This window comes from Xenopus laevis, chromosome 7S, assembly GCF_017654675.1.
Source record: "Xenopus laevis strain J_2021 chromosome 7S, Xenopus_laevis_v10.1, whole genome shotgun sequence".
Taxonomy (NCBI): Eukaryota; Metazoa; Chordata; class Amphibia; order Anura; family Pipidae; genus Xenopus; species Xenopus laevis.
In genome coordinates, this window is record NC_054384.1 from 68,232,973 (window position 1) to 68,260,142 (window position 27,170).

The window sequence follows — 27,170 nt, forward strand, 5'->3', positions numbered from 1 at the left end:
TCCTTCTCAGTTAAAGGGACAGTAACACCAAAAAAAATGTAAGTATTTTAAATGAATGACAATGTAATGTACTGTTGCCCTGCACTGGTAAAACTGGTGTGTTTGCTCCAGAAACAGTACTATAGTTTATATAAACATGTGGCTGCGTAGCCATGGAGGCATCCATTCAAGCTGGAAAAAAGTAGAAAAGGTACAGGATACACAGCAGATAACAGATAAGCACTGTAGTATACAATGGGATTCTTCAGAACGAATATGTTATCTAAAGTATATATTGTACTGTGCTTGAATAGCTGCCATCATGGCTACACTGTAGTATAAACTTTACTTGTGTTTCTGAAGTAAACACACCCCTTTTACCGATGCATAGCAATGGTACATTACATTGTCATTCCTTTTAAACACTTTCATTTTTTGGTGTTACTGTTCCTTTAAGGAAACCCCAACACCTACCATTTAGTGTGTAACTTGCATTTATATTATTTCTGCAGTGCATAACCTTGCATTTATTAACACATGTGGCAGGCAGGCTCCCCAGGTAACCCAGCCACATGTGTTAATAAACGTTTGCCCAGACCCCGCGAGTGCGTGGACAGGCCTGCATCAGCGCTCTTTGATGTCAGAGAGTGGCACGCACTTAACCTTTTTCCGTGGCAGACTAGGGGTAGGTTACTTAGGCACTTCTGCCTACCCTTAGTTCCGGCCCTGATCAACAATGAACCTTATTTTCCAGTTTGCTACCCAGTTTCCCAGTTTAGTCAAATCACTCACAAAAGTGGCAGCATTTGTGTACAATTTAGTAGCATCAGCAAAAATAGAAACAGTACTTTCAATGCCCACCTCCAGGTTAATACAATAATAAAACAATTAACAAACAAGTTGAAAAGCAAACGACCAAGTACAGACCCCTGTGGTACTCCACTAACAACACTGATCCAATTAGAAAATGTTCCATTTACCACTAGGGATGGGCACATTTTTTGCCTTGTTTCGCCATGGAAATGATGCCCATAGACTAAAAAAAATGACTCAAGTCAAAAAAAATTCATAGACTTTAATGGGCGTCGGTGACATTTCACCGGCGGCAAATTTTTGGCAAAATGAAATGGGTCAAATTCGCCAAAGCCTATTTGCTACCACTCTTTCCAGTTACAGATAAAAAAAACAGGAACAGAAAACTTAGATTATATAACAAACGTTTTATGTTGTTTGAACCTCCTTTAGTTTGAAATCCTGTGTTTGTAACTTTTCTTACAGAGCACTCACTTAAATAGCAAACACTTAAAGTGGTGGCTTGAGAATTAACATTTATATGTAACGAAGGGAATATAGCTATAACATATGTCAATAGGCCCCTCCTTCTTTGCATATGTATGTGTATTCATATAAACTACCATACTGCTTTTTACAGAAAGTTTAAAAAGAGCCAAAACAATGCCTAGTTGAATATCAGGGGGGTGAATGTTGGTAAACAGGACATAATACTATGATGAGATCCCATGTCTTTGTATAAAAATCCCTACAGTGAAAAACAACAAAAATGCAGTACTTGTCTTAAAATGTTATTTTTATCTTAGTACATTGAATTGAGTGTAGTGAACGAATAATCAGGTAAGTAAAATGTAAACTACAAGAGAGCTGAATCATGTACCAATTAATGCAATGTCTGTGTCACGGCCGGCACCCAATACCAGAACAGGTGCCAAGTACCCTGGTCTCGGCTCGGCTTCACCAGTAGTGTGACCACCGTTGGGCTTCGGGAGGAGCCCTCATCTTACTTGGGTGCCACCTGGACTTAACGAGGGGTACAAGGCGAGATGTTCTGGCTAGCAGAGGGGCACGGCAGGTAGCAGAGTCTTTTGGGCCGAAGGTCACGGTACAAACGGAACAGGCAGCAGAATCGTCAGACAGGCTGGGTCGAGGCAGGCAGATAACAAGAATCGTCAAACAGGCAAAAAGGGTCAAAACCGGGTGATCAATCAAGGGGTTAAACTGGAGAGTAGTCGTAAGCAGGCAAGGTCAGGATCCAGAATTCAGAATGGTCAAAATAGCCAGGCAGGGGTCAAAACAGGAATCAGGCAGAATCAGACAATAGCACACAGCTCAGAAGCACCAGGAATTCAATCCTATCACGGGCCATGGTAACCTGTGGGAATGCCCTTTAAATACTATTTGAATTTGGCGCCTCTCGCGCTGACGTCATTACGTCAGCGCGCCTGCGCCTTTAAATCCGAGTGCGCATGCGCGCGCGCGCTAGGAAGCCGGCACCGGAGCAGCGCGGCGTGACGGGCGTCCCCGTCGAGGGGGCGGCAGGCGTCCCTGCCGTCCCCCCACACCATGCCCAGGTAATTTTATTACAGTCTGCCAGAGATATTCATGGTTAATGGTGTTGAAAGCTGCAAATAAATCCAGGAGGATATAAGGGAAATTAGACTCTTTTGTTGGTCGAAGTACTGTAGAATATGACCGAGAAGTAAAAACTGAGGATCAAGAAGGAACTTGAAATAATAATGCAAACCTTGTCTGTATAATAGAAACGTGATAGTGGATGGTAATAAGAATATTAAAACACTTTATTTGTTTTATTATTATTCACACATGCTTAGCAAGCTTTCAGATCCTATAGTTTGTATTGTTGCTTTTCAATGTATTTTCATCATCATCATATATATTTGTATTGAAAAGTTATGCTGTTGGGGAACAGATATCAGCAATCGGAGCAACAGGGTTTAGAACCCATTTTTATCAACAGGCTTTTGAAAAACTATTTCAATTGTCAAATCTAGCAGTGTTGAAGAGAGTAAGTGACATACAGATATTTCTTGCAATAACATTTACTTTTACAAATAACTTTAAAATCCTTGAAATGTGTAATGAATGACAGGAGGATAGATGTCTAGATTTATATTTTTTCAGGAAGCTAAATAACAGTCCCCTAGGCAATGAGGTTTGGGGTGTCATGTCAGTCCTGTGATGCAATTGTCACAGGGCCGACCTCCATGCAGCAGGCGCAATTGCTGCATCTGCTGTGCTGCCTGACTTCCTCTTCCCTCAATGCCACCCATAGACTTCCTGCTGTGCATTACTCTGCAGGCACCGACCTCCAGTAATTTCATCGTCCCTCCTGCTCCAGGAACGGTAAGTAGCCTTTAGTTACACACATACACACACATCTTAGTGAATTCTCTTTCATTTAGTTTTTTATTTTGCACACTTTTACAATTTTGTGTTTTGTTTTACCCCTGAAACTGTTTATTTTGGCAGCATGATTACTGGATCATCTATTTTGGCCACTAATTATGCCGTTGGATCAGTTATTGTCTTCTTTCATTAACTTGAACAATTTTTGTGGTTTTATACTACATTATCTCTGTATTATTGTTCCTAATGTATATAGCTTTGCTGTTTGTTACGTTGGTATAGAAAGGCGTCTTTTCCCTTGTTGGATTCATCAGAATCTGTACTTTCCAAAAATATATGAATGCAGGAAGTTTGATACAGAAGCCCATGTGTACACAATAGAAGGAAAAAAATGCAGTGTTTCTTTTGACAGGGGACTCAGAGAAGCACTACTGATAAGGCTTACTTAGTTTAAACCTTTCCTTCTCCTTTAAAGTATTAAATGTATTAAAAATACAATTAATGTATTAAAAAATTAAAATAGGTTCTTTAGACGTAGAGGGATACATATGATCATGGAAATTAGGATGTCTGGCTGCCATTCTTTGCTTACTAAGAATGAAAATGCCTCTTGTATCTACCGGTACAAAGATTATTAGGGGAATGTAATAAAAGTCGTTAACAGGAAAACTATTTGCAATGCGAAAAGTTATGCCTTTGTGTTAACAAATTTAGCTTTCCGCGAATTTAATATAGCTTTTGCAAACCCGGAAACTGGTTAGCGACCAACAGTGGAAGACCATACTCAAATTTTATAGTTTGCGCCAATGCGCAGTAAATGTAATAGAACTTCTTACTGAAAAAGTCGTTATGTTTGCTCCAAAAGATTACGACACCTTCTAGCACATCTTCAGAGTGTGCAATTACAATTCGCAATTAAAATTCACAATGCAATAACAGATTAAGGAACAATATTACATTGCGAGATGTGGATTTTTATTCTTATTGGTGTGAATTGTTTTTCTCTTTGCGACTTTAATTACATCCCCCCTATATGTTCTGTGGGTACAATAGCCTGCCTTAGGGTTCTGATAGAATTTGAATAAAATAATCCTACGACGGCCTGATTTTCATGATTGTCCAACAATGCCATAACTCACCTGTTAGAACAAGTTAAGTCTTCTTATTCATGTCAAACATTCCTTCATTATCACCTGTTATAATATTCTGAAAAGTGGGATGATCAAATACCTTCTTTTAGGTCCAATCCCTTGCTTAGCAAGTCCACCTGCTGTGCCAGGAATTAAAATGCTCTCATTTTCTGCTGTGGGAAGCACCATCGCTGAACTACAGTAGGTGAAAATCCAACTGATGTGAAATGGATATATTAACTATATAACATTAGACATAGAACAAGTTTCATTTGTTACAAGAGATTCCATCTGTAGCAGGACTTTCATGGCATCATACCCTGTTCCAAGATCGATCATTAAACTCATGATTTTATTACCGTTCCATTTGGCATGGACCAAAGCTGCTACATGCAAAAATTTGCACCACCATTACACTGATTTGCAATGGTGCAATGGTTAACAAGAGCTACCAATCAAGGCTAATGGTTATCTCCAGCTGTCACCAATGCATAAATTCCTGCAAAATCTACTTTTTGTCAAGCCTACATAACTAGGAAGTACTGGCCACAGTGGATGGGACTATGGGCCTAATTTAGGGAAATTACATTCAGAAACAGAATTACATTCAGAAACAATGAAACAATTTATATCCTTTCTTTGTCTTATTAATAAATAACTCTCATGACTTCCCCTGAAGGCTTTTAAGAGATAAAATGATGCCTTATAACTGAAGCAAACTTTTAAAAATGCATTGAATCGTGGAAAATATTACTGGGGTATATTTATGTTTAAATATTAGAATTTTTTTTTTTGTGTGGAATTATGGCAATTAACAGGTAACAGACTCGCTTGCTTAATAGATGACAGATTGCGTGTGTGCTAAGGCAACTAGAGTATGTAGGTGGCTATTCTCCAGTTTTTCAGGTAATAGTCGTGTTCCATATGCCCTGTTATATCCACATCTGTACCATTTCCCTAAACTGCCTCTGAAGTCATAGGAATATTCTTCCTAAGGCTAAGGCCACGCTAGGCGATAGCGCCGCGATTTAACTCGCGGCGACTTTTCGCCGCGACTTTTAGGCCGCAATCGCTGGGGAAACTTTTGCGCTGGCGTCTATGGGGAATCGCGAAAAATCGCCAGCGTAAACACACACGCGGCGATCTTTTCTCTACTGTCGCTCGAAATTGCCTTGCTAGGCGATTTCGAGCGACAATAGAAAAAAGATCGCCGCGTGTGTTTTTACGCTGGCGATTTTTCGCGATTCCCCATAGACGCCAGCGCAAAAGTTTCCCCAGCGATTGCGGCTTAAAAGTCGCGGCGAAAAGTCGCCGCAAGTCAAATCGCGGCGCTATCGCCTAGTGTGGCCTTAGCCTAACATTTCAGAAGAAGAATTAAATATTCCGATCTTCAGTGATAATACTTGTCTCCTAAAATGACTTATTTCAATGCATAGTAAACATTAAACACTATAAAATATTGAACACAGGCTCTGCTGCTATCATTATTGATCATCTATACCTGTTGCCAAAAAACAGTCCACCTTATCAACAAATTACCTGCCTCTGTTCTTAATGGTTACAACAAACAAAGAATCATTAAACTTGTATACACATTTTTATCAGTGAAATGATTAACATTTCAGAAGAAGCATCTGAAAAGAGATAAGGTGATAGAAGCATATGTAACAGTTCTTCTTTATTACTTATATTGTCTCAAGATCCCAGATAATTATGGTTTTGGAAAACAAGGATTTGGATGTGACTACAGGGCGTATCAAGATATGCCTTCTCTATTAAAAAAATAATAATTTCAAGAAACCACCCAAATAAAATAGATGTGACTAGGAAAAGTAATTATCCCTACAAGAAGTCTGTGTTTGTAAGGTCTTTGTGCTTGAAAATAACTTTAACTTAATCAGAAGCAGGTATTTATTATGGTCTGTGTCATAATTGGTGGATATTAGGAATCTTTCTTCCCATGTTTTTCAGCAGTAAATTCTGCCCAGTCATGGAAGGAAAGTACAGTGTCCATACATTTATTTTGTATTGTATGAAGGAAGCCCCAGGGAGCGAGCAGGGAAGGTGTAGAGTAGAGAAGTCATGATGGAGTTAGGAATTCGGCAGCCTAGGTGACATATCAAAGAAGCTGAGGTTTGAAATTGATTGAGAGAAGGAGCTGGCAGATTTAAGGATATGGCTGTTAATACGTTTTTAACTTTGGAACTGCCATTCTCCCACCCCTTGAGATATTGTGGTTGGGGTGGTTCAGCAGGGTTGAGGTTACAAAGTTGCGGTGAGAGATGGGCTTCTTTTGAAAGCTTTAGCCAGTATCTGAAAGGTGGGTATGTGTTAAGATTAGGGTGGGCAGTTACCCGGCAAGGAAGGAGTGGCTAAGGTAATATTGCAAAAATATTAGGCTTCCCAAATGTCCCTTTTGCCATTGAATTATATTCATAAATGGGGCATTATATTCTTTCTATTTCAACACATCAGCAAATGGTCATGTGCTGAATATACCTTTCCCAAATTGTTTTGATTAAGATTTATATTCTATGGGGCAAATTAACTAAGATGCGAAGTTGCGCCAGGCGCAACTTCGCCGCACTTCGCCGCACTTCGCCAGGCGTAGTTTCGCCAGCGCTTCGCAAATTCACTAAAATCCGAAGTTGCGCACAGGGGTAGCGTAAGGTTGCGGAGTTGCGCTAGCGTTGTTTCGCTATATAAAGCGAAGTTGCGCTAGCGAAGGCTAATTTGCATACGGCGCGAAATTCAAATTTCAATGGAGGAACACGTATCTGCACTACAAATGCCTAGAAAACCTTCAAATCTGCAAATAAAAATTTTATTTTGCCCTACACATGTGCCCACTGTCTAGGTAAGTTGCCATGAGTCAGGAAATGTAGGGGGGAAGGAGGGGAGCCCCAAAAAATGTTTGATCTTTTTCAGCCTATCAGCCATCATGTAGAAAACACGCCAGCGTTTTTTGGGACTTAGAAAAAATTTTGACTTTTTTTTTAAACAATCCCTATCTACTCTATTGCGCTTCGCCAGGTCTGAGGTGGCGAAGGAAGTCTAGCGTAAAAGGTAGCGTTCACTATACTGCGCAATTTAGTGAATTTGCGTAGTTTCATCGCTAGCGAAGATTCGCCTGGCATAAGTTTGCGAAGTAACACTAGCGAAACTACGCCAGCGTTCGTTAATGAATTTGGGCAGAAGCGAAAATGCCAAACGCTAGCGAATTAACGCTAGCGTTCGGCGCTTCGCGCCTTAGTGAATTTGCCCCTATATGTTTCTGCATAACTATGACCTAAAATGTTATCTGCTCTTCACGCAAGTCCTCAAGCTAAATAATAACAAATAAGTCAAAAATTATACTTGTTGATTCATTTATTGAGGAAAATAAAAGTGACATATTTGTGTGTGGCAAAAGTATGATAACATCTAGGATTGTCATTTGAAGGGAAAATAAGAGTAATGTGTTTCAATCAATGGGATGATAATCAGGTGTGCACGTGGAGGCCCTGCCTTATTTAAAGAACAAAAATTTGGATATTCACTATCCAAGTCTGATCTTACCAAGGGAAGTGGAAGTATGTAATGATCTAAACAAATGACCTCTGAAAAACAGTTAGTGAAAAAATTCACTCTGTGCTATTCATGAGCAGTGTGCTTCAAGAAGAAACTAGTAGATAATAGTAGTCAAAAACAAATATTGCTTCCTGTCTACAGTTTGCTAAATACCACGTGGATAAGCCAAAAGGCAATTGGAAGAATGATCTGTGGATGAATGAGACTAAAATAGAACTTTCTGGCTTAAATGAAAAGCATTACATTTGTTTAAAGGCAAATGGTCAATTCCTGCATCTTGAGGTCACTATAGCCTTGGATATTATGATTGTCCAAAAAGTCATCCAAGATACTCTTTAAAGCATGACGAGAATCTGCCATCAGAATAACACCCAGCAGGGTATTGCACAACCTCACTGCCCTTACTGAGAAGAACCACCTGCTTTAAATGAAAAATTTCCACATGTCTAAAAGAGTGACCTTTTGTTCACTAATCTTTTCTGCTATCTATCTATATTGTCCTCTAATGTACTTGTAAAAAGTAATTATGTTCCCTCAAAAGCACCTTTTCACTTCAGAAAGTTACCACAATCTCAATAGTCTTTTCTCATAGTTTAATTTCCATTCCATATCCCACTGTGCACTCTTTCCAACTTGACAGGATGGCGGTTGCAAGTGTTGTAGATAATGCTGATGAATCTGAAGGACTATCTATAGACAGAAAGGTTAGTGTGCAATGTTTGCTCTCTTTTAATGAAAATATTGATTTCTCTTGATGTCCGTCACCTCCTCCTGCGCGCTGCTCCTGACCATCTCCTGCCGCTTCTGGGTTCACGTTGCTCGTGCTCTTCTGCCTTTATTCAATGGGTCCGCATCTGATGTCATTGTGCTTGGACCGAAATTCAAATATTTCAAGGGGCTGCGGCAGTAGCGTTCGTTGAGGGGGGCGGGCCCTGATGCATGACGCGCAGCCGGGCCCGCCCCCTCCGTACGGCCGCATTTGGCCGAGTTTCCAATGGCTAACGGACTGCCGGGGGGGCCCTGAGGGGGTGCGGGCCCTGGCCCGCTCGCACCCCCTGCTCTCCCGGTAGTTCCGCCACTGGGCTGCGATCAATTGTGCACTGCCCAGCATAGGTCTATTTTCATAGTTCCTGGGTGCTCTTATTCAAGCCTGATCTTTTCCTTGACCCTTGCCTGTCCCTGACCTGTGCTGTATTGCTGCTTGAACTGACCCTAGCCTGTTGCTGACCATTCTTCTGGATCTTGTTTTTGTACTGCGTTACCGATTGGTTTGACTCTGATTTTGTACTGCTCAGTCTGTATGGCATTGATCTCGGTCAGTGACTCCAACTACTCTTCTGGTCGCTGACTTTGCACCGCTCTGTTTGTCTGATACTGACCCAGCCTGTTCCATGACTATGCTTCCTGTTCCTCATTCCTCCAGTACACGCTTCGCTTCTTTTGCCTGACCTGGCGGCATCCGAGTAGAGGAGGGTTCCTCCCGAAGTGAAAGGTGGCTGTTATAGGCAGAAGCATGAGCCGTAAATGGAACCTTGGTGTTAGTTCTCGATTTTGGGATACCCTTCCTTACACTGTATTCACAAATTATAAGTGCTGTGTTGTAAATCTAAAGATCTACTGAGCTGGCACTCAAATAACAGATTCTACATTTGTGTTTTCCTGCTTATGCAATGTATGATGACAAGTTGCCAGGCTTTAGGGAAATTGTCCTGCATGGAAATGGTTAAACATTGGATTGCTGAGAATAATGAGCTGAGATGACTTTAGGTAAGAATTCTGAGAATTACTTAACAGTACAGGAAAGTATAATATAATTCCTTAGAAAAGAATGTTTCTAGTTCACTGACATATTGAGCTAATGTTGCAATCAAGAGAAGTGCCAGCATTAAAGACATCTGGAGTACATCAAATGGAGATTCGGTGTGCTCGATTCTAACAGTACCATCCAGACCAGGGGCTCTGGTTTAGTAGCAGGCTAAATCATAATTAAAGCAGCAAAGACATGGGGATTCCAGGATTCATCTACACAGCAGTTCTGTTCTAGCTGCAAAGCAGACACTTTGGGAAAAAATTCACAAAAGTGGTGATATTGAGACAAAATAAAAGTGGAGATAAAAATGTTGGATTTCCACCAAATTCACAAACCTCTATCTCCACAGTCAGTGAGCCATCAGCATTTCCAGGGGAGGGCTTTTACATTACCTAGGAAAATTATACACCTTTTTTTAAGGTGGAACTCCAAGGTGACTTCTAATATCCTCATATTTGTATATGTATACAAATTTGCATATGTGTACTTTATTTATTATAATACACAAGTTTAAGTGAGCCATGACAAAAATTACATCAGAACCAATTATAACTGATGACATTGGTAAGCACTGTTTATAAGGATATAATTAATAGGATATCCATGGGTCTTGTGTTTTATAAAGATGATAAAAATCACTGAGGAGTTCCATGACCATATAAAACCATGAGGCCGAAGGCTGAGTTCTTTTTATACAGGTCATATCCTGTAAATTTTACAAAAGGGGTTATGTTATTTTATTTTATCACATCACTGAGCACTGTTTGTAAGGATATAATATACAGGACTGACATGGCTATTTTGTATTATAAGATATGTAAAGTATATTATAGCATAATATTGGATTGATTACTCTGTGTCCAAGGGTCCTTTGGTGTTCATTTATTACTAATTAAGATGTATTGGGTACAACTAGGTAAAAATGTGAGTGATATTTTTTTTAATATGTGTTTTTTTTTGTCAATTGTTGTTTTTTTTAAAAAAAATAAAGAAAGGTTGCCAGGTTTAAGGTGGCATTTCACTTGATCCTGGCCCTCCATCATAAATCAGCCTCATAGTATAAGGAACTGCATTATGACAATTGAGGACAAGGTGACTTTGATTTTGAGAGCAAGAAAGAATAAAAGGATAGTAAGTGTACTAATGCAAAATATGTGGTTCTGTGCAATGTTGAAGCTTTCAGTACTTATAGATTGCCTCTCAGTTGCTGGATTATCACTTGTATTATGGTCCAGTAGAATCTGCATTACACTCTTTAACAGATTAAAGGACTGCCATTCCATGTGGGATAACAACTGTCCCTGGAGTCATTAAATATTAATAGCAGCAATAGAGATGGGATGGAAAAGCTGTATAATATCCTTCTTTCTGTTAGCACAAGCACACTGCTCTGAAAAATATTTCCTTATACAAACCTATTGATTGAGGCTTAGCTGCCATCCTTACCCCTGGGTCTTTTACAAAGTATCTCTAGCAGCTTTACAAGGGAGTATAATTGTAAAGGATGTTCTATTTTTGTAAGTGACACCAAGCTACATCATGGAAACATTTAAAGGAAATGTAAACCTTGTCTAAACCTGACAACACACACACTAGCTTACCAAAGTAGACATCTGACAGATGCAAGAGGCTTCTTTCCTTGCATTTGTCATTACTATATAATGTTATATAATGTTATATAACTACATAATTTTTGGTGGTGCATATAGCAGTGTATAGATTATCAGAACATGTTTATTGCCTTCAGGGGTGATGATATGATAACAGAGAAACAGTAAGGTAAACAGATAAGGTAGTATTGTCAATGGAGAATCCTCTGGCACCAATTTGTAAATTATCCCCAAAGGACTTAGCAGTAATGCTGCACTGTAAAACTATGATTGCTGGAGTACAGAATCCATTTGCAGTGCTCCTGGACTCCTAGTATGCAACACTCTTACAAATATACATGCTGGCATTGTAGTGCAGCAACATTTGGTTAAACCGAGGTTTAGAAAATGTTCACAACCCCCCTTGCCCCTCCTGTATGTTACTGGACATCAACTTAAGGTGGTCATGCGTTAAACGATCTGCTCTTTTGGATAAATCTTTTCCCGATATGCCCACCTTGAGGTGGGCAATAGTTGACTGATCCAGTTATTTGGCTCTAGGGCTAAATGATTGGATCACAAGGACGGGATACAGGCCACCTTTATTATCTAGGGTTGGAAGCAATGTAGGGGGTTCTTCACAGTCAGGACAGTGAGGTTGTGGAATGTGATTTTTTGGACAGACAGAATATCAAAGGCTATTGTGATACTATACTCTATAGTTAGTATAGGTATAAATATAGGTATAAACATTTTGGGAGCGACGCCGGCGGAGGAGGACACGCCACCCTGAGCTCCTGGGACTGCTCCGGGCAGCGATCGTGACAGTAACTAATGAAGAGCTGGTTAGTGGGTTCCCAAATTTTGTTAAATAATAACTACTACTCCAGTTCTAAACACATTATTCTGCTATTTAACCTCTTTTTTATCATTAAGTTTTTGTTATGATTAGATCAGCTGTTGAATTACAGGTCTACATGTTTAGTTCCCATAAAAACAAATCTGAGTCTAATCTTGTATCCATCCATCCATGCATGTCTGCCTTTGGCGTGTGCCTCTGCCAGCCATTATTAATAAGGAAGGCTGCATTAGTGATCATTATACATGATATTTTGGGAATGACACATATAATAAACTGACAGCTGGATCATTAGGGGACAATCATTTTTCATTTGCAGGAAGAGCACTGATCAAAGGAATGTCAATTATTTTATTACAACTGTAAAATTATTAATGTAAGAACCTTTTATTATATGAGCTGCAATACTGAGAACTAAGAGAAACACAGAATATGATTATTTACCAAATACTTGAGTTTTTAGTGTCCAGAAACACTTTGAGGTTTAATGCCTTTGATGAAGATTGTTTTGAATAAAATATCCAGTTTATCAGTTTAAAAAAACTGTGAGCATGGGTCATGATTAGCACCCTAAATTGCGAGCAGAAGGGTTTTAAATAATCACATTTGGATACTCATCATTGATCATTATAGGAAGTGATTTGTTGCATATTTGCTGTATGTATTGATTCCATACTTGAATGTACTGTATTTGTGGCAAGTGACATCTAGTCCCTTTTGATGAAGTATCCCTGTTGATGCAGGGGAACTCTGAAGTTTCTGGCTTCCAACTGGGGGCTGCATCAGAAGACTTGTGCCAAAAGAATCACATGCAGATTTATTTTTAATGCTGGACAAAATTTGCAATTGCATGCAATTTATAAATACATGCTAGCACAATTATGAGTGCAAATATGTGCATGGCATGATGAATTGTCTGAAACTGCACTTTGGACACTCCACTTGCGGTTGTAAATAAGACCTAAGGTTTTTCTACTCATCAACCCATTTCACTGACCAGTCGACCCAGGCCACATGACTCTTAACTTGCAAAAATATATTTTTGATTTAATGGCATTTTCTGTTAATGTTTGTAGTCTACTGATTCAGAGTTGCTCATTTGTTTTGTTTTTCATACAATAATGATACTTTTAAAAGTATTTTCTGAACAGTCAATGACACATTTCCCTTATACAGGTATGGGATCCGTTGTTTGTTTTTTATCTAGATTGGGGAGAAAAAATATTATCTATTATCTAAAATCATTTACTCAGTTCCATTATATTATACAATAGATTTATTGTGAACTAGACTATTAAGAACTAGAGAGGGTGTATGTACATGTATATATGTATATATATATATATATAATATATATATATATATATATATATATATATATATATATATATATATATATATATATATATATATACAATATCAAAACAGGGGGGTTGTGGGAGCACTCTAAAGGCTTTAAAGTATATATATAAGTATAATAAATGCTATTGCATATGTACCCAAAACAGGGGTTATTTTGTTACAAAGTTATGATCATAAAATTGACAAGCCACCATACCACGTCAAGGTAAACCCCGAATGGCGGTCCCTAACTTGTTTTATATTTTATGTGCATTTTAGCATTACCTGTAATCAATGTCCATTGAACGCTGTTTTTTCACTGAGGGCTAAATCCTCCCCAGCCAGCAATCAGGCTTTTAAAGGAGAGATATTCCCAAAACAAACGCCCAACTTCATTGATTACAGGTAATGCTAAAATGCACATAAAATATAAAACAAGTTAGGGACCGCCATTCGGGTTTACCTTGACGTGGTATGGTGGCTTATCAATTTTATGATCATAACTTTGTAACAAAATAACCCCTGTTTTGGGTACATATGCAATAGCATTTATTATACTTATACAATATCAAAACAGGGGGTTGTGGGAGCACTCTAAAGGCTTTAAAGTATATATATATAAGTATAATAAATGCTATTGCATATGTACCCAAAACAGGGGTTATTTTGTTACAAAGTTATGATCATAAAATTGATAAGCCACCATACCACGTCAAGGTAAACCCGAATGGCGGTCCCTAACTTGTTTTATATTTTATGTGCATTTTAGCATTACCTGTAATCAATGTCCGTTGAACGCTGTTTTTTCACTGAGGGCTAAATCCTCCCCAGCCAGCAATCAGGCTTTTAAAGGAGAGATATTCCCAAAACAAACGCCCAATTTTAAAAGCATAGGATCACCACTAATTCAAAGGGGGGGGGGTATGGGGTGCTACAACCACTGAAGCTATGCCACAGCTCCTGGCGAAATATACAATATCAAAACAGGGGGGTTGTGGGAGCACTCTAAAGGCTTTAAAGTATATATATATATTTCGCCAGGAGCTGTGGCATAGCTTCAGTGGTTGTAGCACCCCATACCCCCCCCCCTTTGAATTAGTGGTGATCCTATGCTTTTAAAATTGGGTGTTTGTTTTGGGAATATCTCTCCTTTAAAAGCCTGATTGCTGGCTGGGAGGATTTAGCCCTCAGTGAAAAAACAGCGTTCAACGGACATTGATTACAGGTAATGCTAAAATGCACATAAAATATAAAACAAGTTAGGGACCGCCATTCGGGGTTTACCTTGACGTGGTATGGTGGCTTATCAATTTTATGATCATAACTTTGTAACAAAATAACCCTGTTTTGGGTACATATGCAATAGCATTTATTATACTTATATATATATACTTTAAAGCCTTTAGAGTGCTCCCACAACCCCCTGTTTTGATATAATATATATATATATATATATATATATACATACACAAATGGTTAGTATCTGTTTTTATAGATGTATGTGAATCCATGGTGAATGATTATTGATGTTTGAGATTTTCGAAGGTTTTTTTTTTGGGTACTTCGACCATCGAATAGGCTACTACGACCTTTGACTTAGATTCGAACTAAAAATCGTTCCACTATTCAGCCATTCAATAGTCGAAGTACTGTCTCTTTAAAAAAAACTTCGACTACATACTTTGCTACTTTAAACCTACTGAGCTACAACGTTAGCCTATAGAGACCGTCCCCATCAGTTTTCTAAGGTTTTTTTGATCAAAGGAAAATCCTTCGATCAATTGATTAAAATCCTTCGATTTTATCGTTCAATCAAACGATTTTTCCTTCGATCGTTCGATTGTAAGATTTGCGGTAAATCCTTCGAATTCGATATACGAATTCGTAGGATTTTACTTCGAGGGTTGAATTTGAGGGTTTATTAACCCTCAATATTCGACCCTTAGTAAATGTGCCCCATGGTGTTTCACATATTTATATGCTTTTCACATATTTTTTATGTACTGTATTTATTACATTTTTTACACAATTTTTCACTGATCGATAAGGAATTAATTAATGGACCACAATGGGTTATTTATAGAGGTTTTATGATTCATTCATATAAATTAGGGGTATATACTGTATGCGTATATACTCATACACTAGTGTTAGTATACCTTTAAGATGACATGGATTGTGATTTGGGTAATCATAGCACACTATTTAAGGGGTTTATCACGTGTCACTTGTTGAGTTCTCTGGAAGTGCCGTTAGTTATGTGCACGAAACGCAAAGGCAGTTTTGCACGATCATTGCCACTGTATGGATTGCCACGTTTATGGATGAAGATTAGTCGTCTCTGGAAATTACTCAGGCTGAGCGCCTGTGTGGGGAACTAATTTTGTGCTGTGTGGTCACAGGAGTTGCGTACCTTTACATTTCTCGCGGGGGGATGCCGCTGGAGGAGAGACACGCTTCGGGTGTGCTCCGCTTTTTGTATTTTCCCGTATCTGTCCATTATCCTGAAATCAATACGTTATCCAGAAACCCATTAAGAAAGTTCTGAATTACGGAAAGGCCGTCTCCCATAGACTTTATTATAATAAATGAGTCCAAATTTTTTAAAATTATTTCCTTTTTCTCTGTACTAAGGATGGGCAATTTTTTTCGCCTTGTTTCGCCACAAAAAAGATGCCCATAGACTTGTATGGCGTTGTGCGACAACATTTTTTTGATGCCCATAGACTTTAATGGGCGTCGGCGACATTTCACCGGCGGCAAATTTTTGGCAAAACGAAATGGGTCAAATTCGCCCATCCCTACTCTGTAATAATAAAACAGTACTTTGTACTTGATTCCAACTAAGATATAATTAATTCTTACTGGAAGCAAAACCAGCCGATTGGGTTTATTTTATGTTTACATGATTTTCTAGTAGACTTAAGGTATGGAGATTTACAGAAAATTACAGAAAGATCCATTATCTGGAAAACCTAAGGTCCTGAACATTCTGGAAAAAAGGTCCCATACCTGTATTTGCATACAGACAGAATCTTAGTAACATACACAGGTTGAGCAATGATCATCATAGCTTCCCTTGCCAAAAATGCAGGTACAATAAGTCATCACTCAAATGTCTCTTTCTCTAGTCACTGCAGCCAAATAAATCAGTAAATGGACCTGTTTAACATGTTAAAAATGGCAAATATGTAATTGTAATATGTAAATATGTAATTAACTCAAGAACCACAATTATGTGGAAATACTTTGAATACCTCTTTTAGAAAAATACATTGTAATGAAATTGCAATCATATAAAGGTTGGTAAATCCCTAAAATGGAAGAATAAAAAAAGGCAAAAGGAGATGAAGGCTGATTATGCTTATCACCATCTCTTCTGTCCAGTCTAATTACATTGAACTGTTTTATAAAATGTGAATTAAATATAACCAAAGAAATAAGAGCAATACATTATAGAGAAGACTGCGATAAATTGATTTAATGAGGTACTCAGGCCACAGCACTAACTCTCAGAGACCAGCATGACTGAGACACTGAGACATTGCAGATTTACACATTTGGTGCTTTGCTGGGAATTTGCCCCTCTCTCACTGTCTGAGGTCTTGGTGACAGCTCAGCGTGACCAGGGTGACAATTATATTCTGTTAAAAGATTTCTGAATTGAGCTTCTATGGTAGAACCATGCAGTTCTTAGAGAAAAACAGGGTTTAAATGCGGACAGTATAAACTTGGCCCACCCTGCCCTTCTTGTCTTTGTCTTTTAACCTGCTGGTTGGTTGGTCTTCACAAATATTCAGGCATTCAGGTTATTAGCCTTGCTAATATGTAAATAATGTGTTTAAATATGTAAATAGTAAAAAACGAAGCAGGAAGGGGTGGGACCCTTAATGTCAAGGTGGGTCAGCTGGTTGCCATAAGTGAGTATATATAGTTTATGTGAGTGTATGGATGGGGTCAGTGGTCATTTGTAGGGGTTGAATTTGATGGACTTTAGTCTTTTTCAACCCGATCTAACTATGTGTGAGGACTCAGCGCGCATGAGCGCGCACGCCAAGATGGACGCCGGCGCAAACGCGCATGCGTCTTCGCGCGCTGCGCGCCGAAACGGACGCGGGCGCAAAAACGCCCGCTAACGTGAACGTGCGTGGCGTGATGACGCAGGACGCAGGCGTCATTACGTTTGGCGCCAAAATACCCCTTTAAAAGGACGCTCAAGGAAAGGCTCTGTGCTTGTTGATAATTTAACCTGCTCCTGAACGTTTGGAAACTTTGACTCTTGATTCTGGTTTTGACTCGGCTTTGGATATCGACTTTCGACTGAACTCCGCCTGCATTTGACCCCAGTCTGTTTATCCGTTACGACTGAACTCTGCCTGCATTCGACCTCGGCCTGCTTCCCGATTACGACTGAACTCCGCCTCCACCGACCCCGGCCTGCCCCTCGACTATTCTTCTGCCTACTCCATCTGATTACTGTTGTCTGCTATATCTTGTGTCACTCCTGCTGGACCTCGTCTCTTCACATCTGGACTCTGGACAGGTGAGGCCTGACACTATGTAACTATTTGGCCATCAAGGACGTAACATTTCGGTAACAAGTTGGAAAAAAGCAGCAGAAATTTTTTTTCCTTTTATATCAGTTACCTGGTATTGACAATTTGCGTACAATGTGGTTTAGTGGAACAATGTCTATGTTTAGTTTTACAATTAAAATGCTTATAAACTAGTTTTGGTGTACTCTGTGAGTACAAATGCATTTCCATGTGCATGTGTCACTGCTACCTTTCCCTGCATTTGGATAAATCCAACAGTCAATGCTGGCAAACAATGAGGGGAATTGTAGTAACTTAACAACATTTGCAAATAATTTACTGTATAATATACAGATATGGGATTCATTATCTGGAAAACCATTAGCCAAAAAGCTCTGAATTATGTGAAGGCAATCTCCCATAGACTTCATTTTAATCAAACGATTCTCTTGTTTACAAGTGATTTTCTTTTTCACTGTAATAATTAATGAGTACCTTGTACTTAATTCCAGCTAAATGAGTTACAGTAGAATTAACTCTTAATTTTACAACTGATCTTCTCAAATTCATTATTCTCCACTACCCCTAAGTCTAGTTCCATTTTTCATATGTACCTCTCTTTAGCACCATCTAAAGCAGGATTAACCCCTTGCTCTTCTCTGCCAAACCATCAGTTGTACTTTTTTTTATTAGGTTTTTGATCTTATTAGATAATTAGATTTACTGATCCTAATAACCATTTAATTGTTTGAATTTCAAAATAAGTTACAGTGTATTTATATCTCTTTGCTGTTTTAAGATCTCACTTCAGTGTTGCTTGTTGTTGCTGTTACCACAATGATAGCTAAAATGCATGCCCAACCATGACCTTGCCTCATCCTTTGTGTTAATAAATTGCAAATTTTTTATAGCAGGAAAAAATCTACACAAATCTGGACTTTCCCTATGGTCCTGTACTTGAGGCACTTAATTAAGATTTTATTTCTGATATTATTGAATAATTCATTTTACTTTCCATTGGTGTTATATGTAGCATGGTGTTAAACTGAAGCCTGAGCTCAATAAAAATGTTAGCAAAAAAGACTTCTTTGCAAATGCATTCTATTTATAGTAATTACATTTACATAAATTGCTAGCACATTTCATAAATGTCAGGTCAATCCACTACTGAATGATGGTTTCAACCAGACACACATGCTGCAGCCTTGTGTCTATATCTGGTTACAGAACTCCTCAGGTCTTCTTTGTAAGGCACAAAAGGCATGAATAACCTGTAAAATATATTATTATCAATGGCTCTTAGTGTGGTCAATTTTTAGTGCCATTACTCACAGGAGCTGTACATCGGAGGAGCTATTATAACCCCTACTGTGGCCATTTGCTGTTTTTAAAGCCATACAACTCTTTGGAAAAAATATGTTTATATTTTAGTGAAAAAATACATTTTTGGTATTATACCACAGATAGACTACATGGAATGTTCCCAAATACATCAGATAGATGTTGGAGGGGTTTTATTCTACAAAGCACTCACTTGATGTGGTATTGTCCTGGGATAACCCCTTATTGGGAGCATGTAGCTTTCTTTCTTTCTTTCTTTCCTTTTCTTTCTTTCATTCTTTTTGGTGCTTTGTTGCTTATTTTTAATGAGGGGAAGGAACTGGAGACCATTAAATATTGTAACGTATGTATAATAATTCAACAGTACAACAGCAATTTCGCATGACTCATTCCATTATGTGCTATGCTATTCTATTTGGAATCTTTATTGTTTTACCCTTTTCTTTTCATTCACGGCTATGTAACGCTAACTTGGCTAAGCATCCCAAAAAGGGGTTACTGTCCTGCTAGTGCTTAGAGCATGGGTTACATGTGACTCAAACACTCCAGGCTAGGGCCTTCGCTGAATGGAAGATTTCAGGAATGGTGTAGTGAAACTACAACTCTCAGGCTACTGTGCAACAACAATAAGAAAAATGGGCACCAGGAGGTTCTTTCAGTATAACAAAATAACTTTTATTTGTCCAAGACAAATGATCCACAGGTTTTACTTACAGTGGTACAGAGGCATTGGGCAGCATATATAGGCACACCCGCTCACACAAAGCTTCCAAGTTAGATGCTGGGGAATTTCCTCCAGAGACAGCACAGTGGAACTCCTTGAGGCGATAGCGTCCACCTGGATAGAGGGACTCTCATGATCTCAGAACCTGGACCTGGATCCTTACACAGGGGATCAGGGAACTCTCTAGGCATAATCCCTATTAGGCTGTGTCCCTATACTACAGGCCAGTCTTGCCTGAGAGGAGCGCTACCTCCTTGCTATACTTCCTGGTTGGAGCCAAGCTGCTCCTGCTATCTCACTCTCCTAGAGAGTCTATTACAGATATATCCCTGCCACTTACTAGCCTCATTTACGGGGTCCCTGCCCCCGACTTAGACACTAGAGGACCGGATCCCTCTAGGCACATGACTTTTCTGGGCCTTGCTATACCCAGGCTCCCCTGGGCACACCCAGCTGGATCAGCATCCAGCAGCAAAGAGCAAGATCCACCCCTTCTCACTCACTATACCAAAGTGTGACAGGAAGTGGTCACAGCACCTCCTGGCCATTAATATAACTATGCAAATATCTCTAGCTACATGGGAATCTGCCCAGCAACTAGGGAAATGAGGAACTGAAGGGAATTAAAGCTGTAGGGGCACATTTAAGCCTGTGCATTTAAGCCTGTGGGTCCCTACAGCTATATAACTGTTAAAAAACTAATAATAAATAGAATTTAAAAAACAAAACTACTTTTATTCCTTTTCGATGTAACACGAGGGAAAGATAGTCCTTATCTAAGTTGTTGAGGCCATTTTCTCCAAATAAAGTAAAAAGAACACATTTCAATAAACATGCTTTGCCATTTAAAAAATATGCATTTTCCAATGCCTAAACAGTCTTTAAAAAGATGATCATGGAAAAATTAATTTGGCATTAAGAAGGACTGAACAATTCGACTACAGAAATGAGGACTATTAAAATGAGGAGATATTGTGAACCCAGTGGGATGGAGCCAGAAGGATAATGATCACTTGAAGTGGAGTTTGCAGCCAGGACTCAAGAGTTTTAAGCAGAGGAGGGGGCATTAACTGCAGCTAAATACATGAAAGGATTAATGGAATCCTTCCTGTTAAGTAATTACCAGAAGGATTGAAGTATTTTAACACCTAATTTAAAACGTGAGTCTAAGTGGATTGTTTAATTAAGCTTATCAGTGTGAGTCCGGACCTGCCTCCCTGCCATAACAATAGAGCCCTTTCTTTATCCTCTTTAAAAATGTCAGACAAAAACACTGCCAAATGAGCATGTGCTGAGACATCCCGCTAACTAAAAAACCAACCATCAAATTCTGCTCATGGCTTTAAATTTGCTTGTGAAAGCAGAACATTTGCCATTAACTCCCTCCCTACCAGAGGCAAACTGCAAAATCCATTTTTCTCCCACCTTCACTATATACAGTATCTTAGTTCTCCAATCCATCTAGTAATGGGACATGTCTGAGCTGGCAAATGCTTGATAAATCATTTCCTTACATTTGATTGAGACAGGAAGAGAATAATTACCATTTTTCATGGCTTACTTTGCAGTGGCTGGTAGATCTGTCTTAATTTTCCTCATTTTTTCCTTGGACGATGATCTTGATAAATATTCCATTACGGTATTATTCAAATGAAACCACCCAGTTTGGTTTGCATGATCCTATGTTTAATGATCTTCCTCAATGCAATATTCCCCTATCTTCCTTTATGTCTACCAATGTGCTCTTGTTTAATGCAAATACATTTTTTTCTGTTCTGATCTGGGAAATCTAATTTGGTTATACAAATAAACGCCTGTTAAGCCATTTCTAGCATTTCAAATCCTATGTGTCAGTTTTCCATCAATATTTACATTTGCTCTAGGTCTAGAAAACATGGTACTGTCCTTATTTCCTTCCTGACTACATTGTACAAATTAGTTGGGCTTTTGTTGCTTCCTCATGCTCAGGATTTCTCTTTTATGAGACAATTACCTCTGTTCTTTCAATTAGTTCTTTCAACCGACTTCTATCTGTTTTGATTTATGTTTCTGTTCTTTCTGCTCTACCAACCTCATTTAAGATACATATAAAACCTCCTGAGGACACCTGACATGCTGACACTGACCTTGTCACACTTTAAGAAGGTTCTGCAGAACAACTTTTGATTTAAGTACCAATGTCAGCTATGGCTATCTTTGGAAATGTACCTCTGAGGGTCTGTGTTGGCAGCATTACTGTTTACTGACTTTCACAACATCGTAGCCCTTTGATAAGAAGAAACATGGTTTGCTCCCCCTGCATTTGGATCCATAAAGCGAAGGACCACTAGGGCATCAAATCAAAATCTGATGGCATTTCCTATTTCTCTGTTCCACTGATTACTGTTTACCAAGAAAATCAATAGGAGCATTGTAATGGTGCTGTGAGTGCATAATAGGCAGTACTGAAAAAAAGACAAGGCATTGTTGATTCATGAGAATTTAGTGATGTGCTTGGCATTTTGGAACCAGGCAGAATTACATTGAGAAACCCCCCTTCTTTGTAAGAATTTAGTGTAATGTTTAGCATTTCTGACCCAAACAGAAATGGCGATCACAGATATGATAATTTGGTGGTTTCTTTGTTTTTTCTTAACCAAGCTGTCACGTTCGGCACCCTATATTCAGAACCCAAGCTAAGCTCCCTGGTCTCGGCTCTCACTTCTGCCTTTAACTGCCGCCTTTCACCTCGGGAGGAGCCCTCGGCTAATTGGATGCCACCTGGTCTTAACAGAGAGAGGAGCAAAGCTAACGGTTCTGGACAAGCAAAGGGGCACGATCGTCTCACCAGGATACTGGAAGGAAGAACACCACCAGGAACAGGCAGGCCGGGACAGCACAAGCAGATAGAATGGTCAGACAGGCCGGAATCAGGATAGAGAGTGTAGCATAGTCAATGGACAGGCAAAGGTCGGATTGGAGAGGTCAGAATAGTCACAGACAGGCAGGATCAGGATTGGAGAGATCAGAGTAGTAAATCAGGCAGGCAAGGGTCAAAACACAATAGATCAGTCAGGATTTCACAAGGAATTAACACCCAGGAACTTCTAAATAGAACCTAACAACGGGCAGTGTGCTGAAATCTAAATTCCCCTTTCAAACTATATGAATTTGGCGCCATTGCGCGCTGACGTCACGCGCCAGTGCACTGCGCCTTTAAAAGACGGACGTGCGCGCGGTGCATGCCTTAGAGGAAGCAGGCACAGGAGAGAAGGGAGCAGTGCAGTGGGCTTCCACACCGAGGATGCGGCGGTGGACTCCGCTGCCCACTACACCACCAGGGTAAGGCTTCCTTACATTACCCCCCGCCACTGGACCCTCAAGCTTACCAGGAGACCTGGGATGGAATGGTCTCCTAAGGTGGTCAACTTTGGCATCAGATTGGACCAAACTTCCCACCTACACTGGAGGAGAACAGGATTGCTAGAGAACCTGTATGGCTGGTTTTAACATAGAAACAGAAAACAGGTTAGAAAACTCAAACAGGTCAGGTAGCTCAAGAAGTACATGTGTGCAGCGCGCAAGGAAGCCGGCACAGGAGAGAAGGAAGCAGCGCAGCGGGCGTCCATGCCGAGGACGCGGCGGTGGACCCCGATGCCCACTAGACCACCAGGGTAAGGCTTCCTTACACAAGCCTAATAATCAAATTGTTCGGGGTACTAGTTGTCTGTTTTAGACACAGTAGAGGCATTTTATATCAGTTATGAAGATGTTCCAAAACATATTTGTAAAATAATTGATTTAGGCAAATGTTTTCCTTCATGAGATATAGCCTTAAGGTTAATATAAATATATTCCACAATTATCCACTTAATTAAACAATGCAGGGAATTTCAATTAGGGGAACACAATTGGCTTAGTTATTCTTTTTAATATAAAAACACTGTTTGGTTATAGTAGCCTGATAACATGTAGCAAACATTTCATTGATTAATACAAGCAAATTCTATTGCCTGAACCCCAGTCTCAGGACAAAGCTATAGGTCCTGTTCTCTAATGAAAACACAGCAAATCAATGAAAAAGATTAAAAAAGTATCTTCTGATCTGAGTTTAGAAGGGATCACCTGTGCATTTGCTGGCATGGGATTCTAAGGACAGTTTATTATTTGGTGTGTGTTTATTGGTTCCTTCAATAATGGTATCCATGCAACCTTCTAAGTTGACTCCAATTTAATTAACCACCCATATAGTGTAAAATCATGGTTTTTGTTTTCACTTCTTTTCATTTTAGAAATATATTTGATGGAGAACATTATCTTAAATTGTATTACAGCTACAGTGCAGAACTAGGATTTATGCAGAGTACTAAGTGAGTATAGATCATACAGAACCCTAGTTTTTCCAAAAATCTACCCCTTTAACCTTCATTGAAGTTAATTTTCTGCATTTTTGCTACCCTGGTATTTCAAGAGAGGTAGCTATTGTTTCTCCCCTTCTCATTGTACTTCAATATGACCCAATACAATCCAAGTTGTACTTCAATAAGACCAAAGCATGGAAAAGCAGGATTTTTTCTGCTTGGTGCTGTTCTCATGTCTACCACTAGCAATGCAAACTAATCCTTTGGCAGAGGTGTCAGGGAGCTGCTTACCTGGTTAGTTGCTCATTGTTCTGTTGATAAGATGCTAAGTGGGGAAGGGAGGGAATGATATTACTCCAACTTGCAGTGTAGCAGTAAAGAGTGAATGAAGTTTATCCAAGCACAAGTCACATGTTTGGGGGCACTTGGGAAATGGACATAATGTCTAGCCCCATGCCAAATTTCAAAATTAAATATAAAAAAACCCTTTTGCTCTTTTAAAAAACAAGTTCAGTGCAAAATTATGCTGGAGCAGCATTGACTGATGGCTTTTTTTAAAAAAAAAAAAAAAGAAGTTTTCCCTTGACAGTATCCCTTTTAGGAAAACTAATCTTAAAATACCAATGAATAAGGATTATACTGTTTCTCATGTTTGTAAAAATCTATTGTCAGCAGGTACAGTATGCTTTGCATAGCCATCATAATCCCCCTAATCTCCATTGATCCTGCCCTATGTCATTTTAACACAATAAGAACAAATAGTGATATGGCCTAGTGAGCTAGGAATGGCATGTATTTCAGGTTTTTTACGTGACTAGCACAAATACTGAAAGCTATACTGTAAATATTAAAAGCATATCAACAACACAAAAGCAATGTTGAAAGCAATATCACTCAATATGGATGCTGGTAATCCCTTACTGATCGTTTTACATTCTTAACACAATTCAGTTCCAGTTCCAAACAACAACTCTAAAGATACACATTGTTACGCCCTTGGATCCATTAGTCATGCTGTGATAGAGTCTTTCCTAAATAAGATTTTCTCATATCTACTCTATCAACTATATTCCATCTTTAGACTATTTTTGACTGGTTTTTTTTTATCAAAAGGGCAAGGCATGTATTGATATTATGGTAAAAATAAGACAGCCTAGGTACCAGTAAAGTCAGCTACTGCACATACATGTACTCTATAGATCTTATATACTGTAGATCTAACATTTATATTTTACCACCTTGTGTGGTGCAGTTTACAAGCAATTTTTAAACATATTCATTCATGAATCAACTTATTGTAGCACTTTGCAGGCATACACGATGAAATGAGCAGCCTGTGGCAATTCAGAAATGACAAATTGTAGTCAGCAGTCAAAGATTGTTGTTATTATGCTTTGAACTAAAAGTCTGTAAAAATGTCTGTAAAATTCTAAACCATCGAAAAAATGTATTCTTTCTTTCCCAGCTGCCATTCTTGATGACCCCATGGAATGCAGCAGAGGAGAGAGGCTGTCCATAACATTGGCCAAGAACCGTATAAACCGGGCACCAGAACGTCAAGGCAAAGCAAGACTAGAGGTGGACATTTTTGAGCTTTTGAAAGACAGCGAGTATGAGACAGCAGAAACCAGTATGTATTTCAAATCTGAAGACTTACAAAATAATATCTTATCTTGTCTATTCAAAGTCAGATGATTCTGAACAGTGGTCATTTGACTATGTTCCTACCCCATGACATAATGTGGCTATATGCCATACATTCTACAGTTGTACTGCTCCTGTATAACACCAGTTTGGACATACAGTATGGTATTACGCCTAAGGAAGTTTACATATAATTGTATGGACTTTTAGTGTTATATTTTTAATTATTGTGACACATTGGCAGTAGTAGTATTTATCTAGAAAGGTAGTGAACCCTATGACAGCTCGATCCTTTATTTCCTTTGTTCCTTTGTTCATCAGAACTTCAACTGAACTATAGTATAACCGCAATGCATTGAAGCTATTGTTGGAAACGTTTGTGCTATTTAATGAGATGGTGCATCCTGTGACAGAATACTCCCTACAGCAACTAATGCATTGAATTCTTGTAGTGATAAATGTAACATCACCCTGAGCCCTGTAATATACGAAAAGTGATGTGGGAGTAAAGTACTGGATCTTTGCTTTAATGATTTTAAGTTGCATACATCAATGACACAACCCGTCCCCTTCTTCCAAAACCTCCATTTCTCCACCTTAATGACCTTCTACGGAGGTTAAAGTATCATATTTAAGAACTGTTCCAAAATTATGTTTTTTATCTCCTTAATTCAACTCTTTTGCTGTTTCTGTCTTGAACAGCAATTAAGACAATGTTTTGGTAACTACAATGTATACGTTTCAGCACATGAGCAGTGAGGTGAATTTTCGCTTTCCATGTTATACCTTTTCATTCTCTGTGTACACAAGTGGCATATCCTATAGTTAAAGGGATTCTATCATGATTTTTATGGTCTATTTTTTATTTCTTAATTACACTGTTTACGCAAATAATTCTCTCTACCATGTAAAATTTCATTCCTAACCCCAACAAGTAAAATTGGTGTGTAGGCAGACATTTCAGGTCATTTTGCATGGTCATGTGCACTTCAGGATGGAACTCCTTTCAGGCAGGCTATTGTTTCTCCTACTCAATGTAACTAAAGGTGTCTCAGTGGGACATGGATTTTTGCTATTGAATGCTGTTTTTATACCTAACAGGGAGCTGTTATCTGGTTACCTTCCCATTGTTCTGCTGGTGGGCTG

The 27,170-nt window shown here is 39.0% G+C and overlaps 1 protein-coding gene across 1 annotated transcript in view; it reads left to right on the plus strand.

The window, feature by feature from the left end:
• Positions 1 to 27,170, plus strand: part of LOC108697603 (glutamate receptor ionotropic, kainate 4) — a 332,567-nt gene that overhangs the window by 173,963 nt on the left and 131,434 nt on the right. The window contains exon 3 of the mRNA XM_018227788.2: positions 25,846 to 26,010. Within this exon, the coding sequence (XP_018083277.1) occupies positions 25,846 to 26,010 (165 nt within the window). The remainder of the gene's footprint in view (positions 1 to 25,845; positions 26,011 to 27,170) is intronic.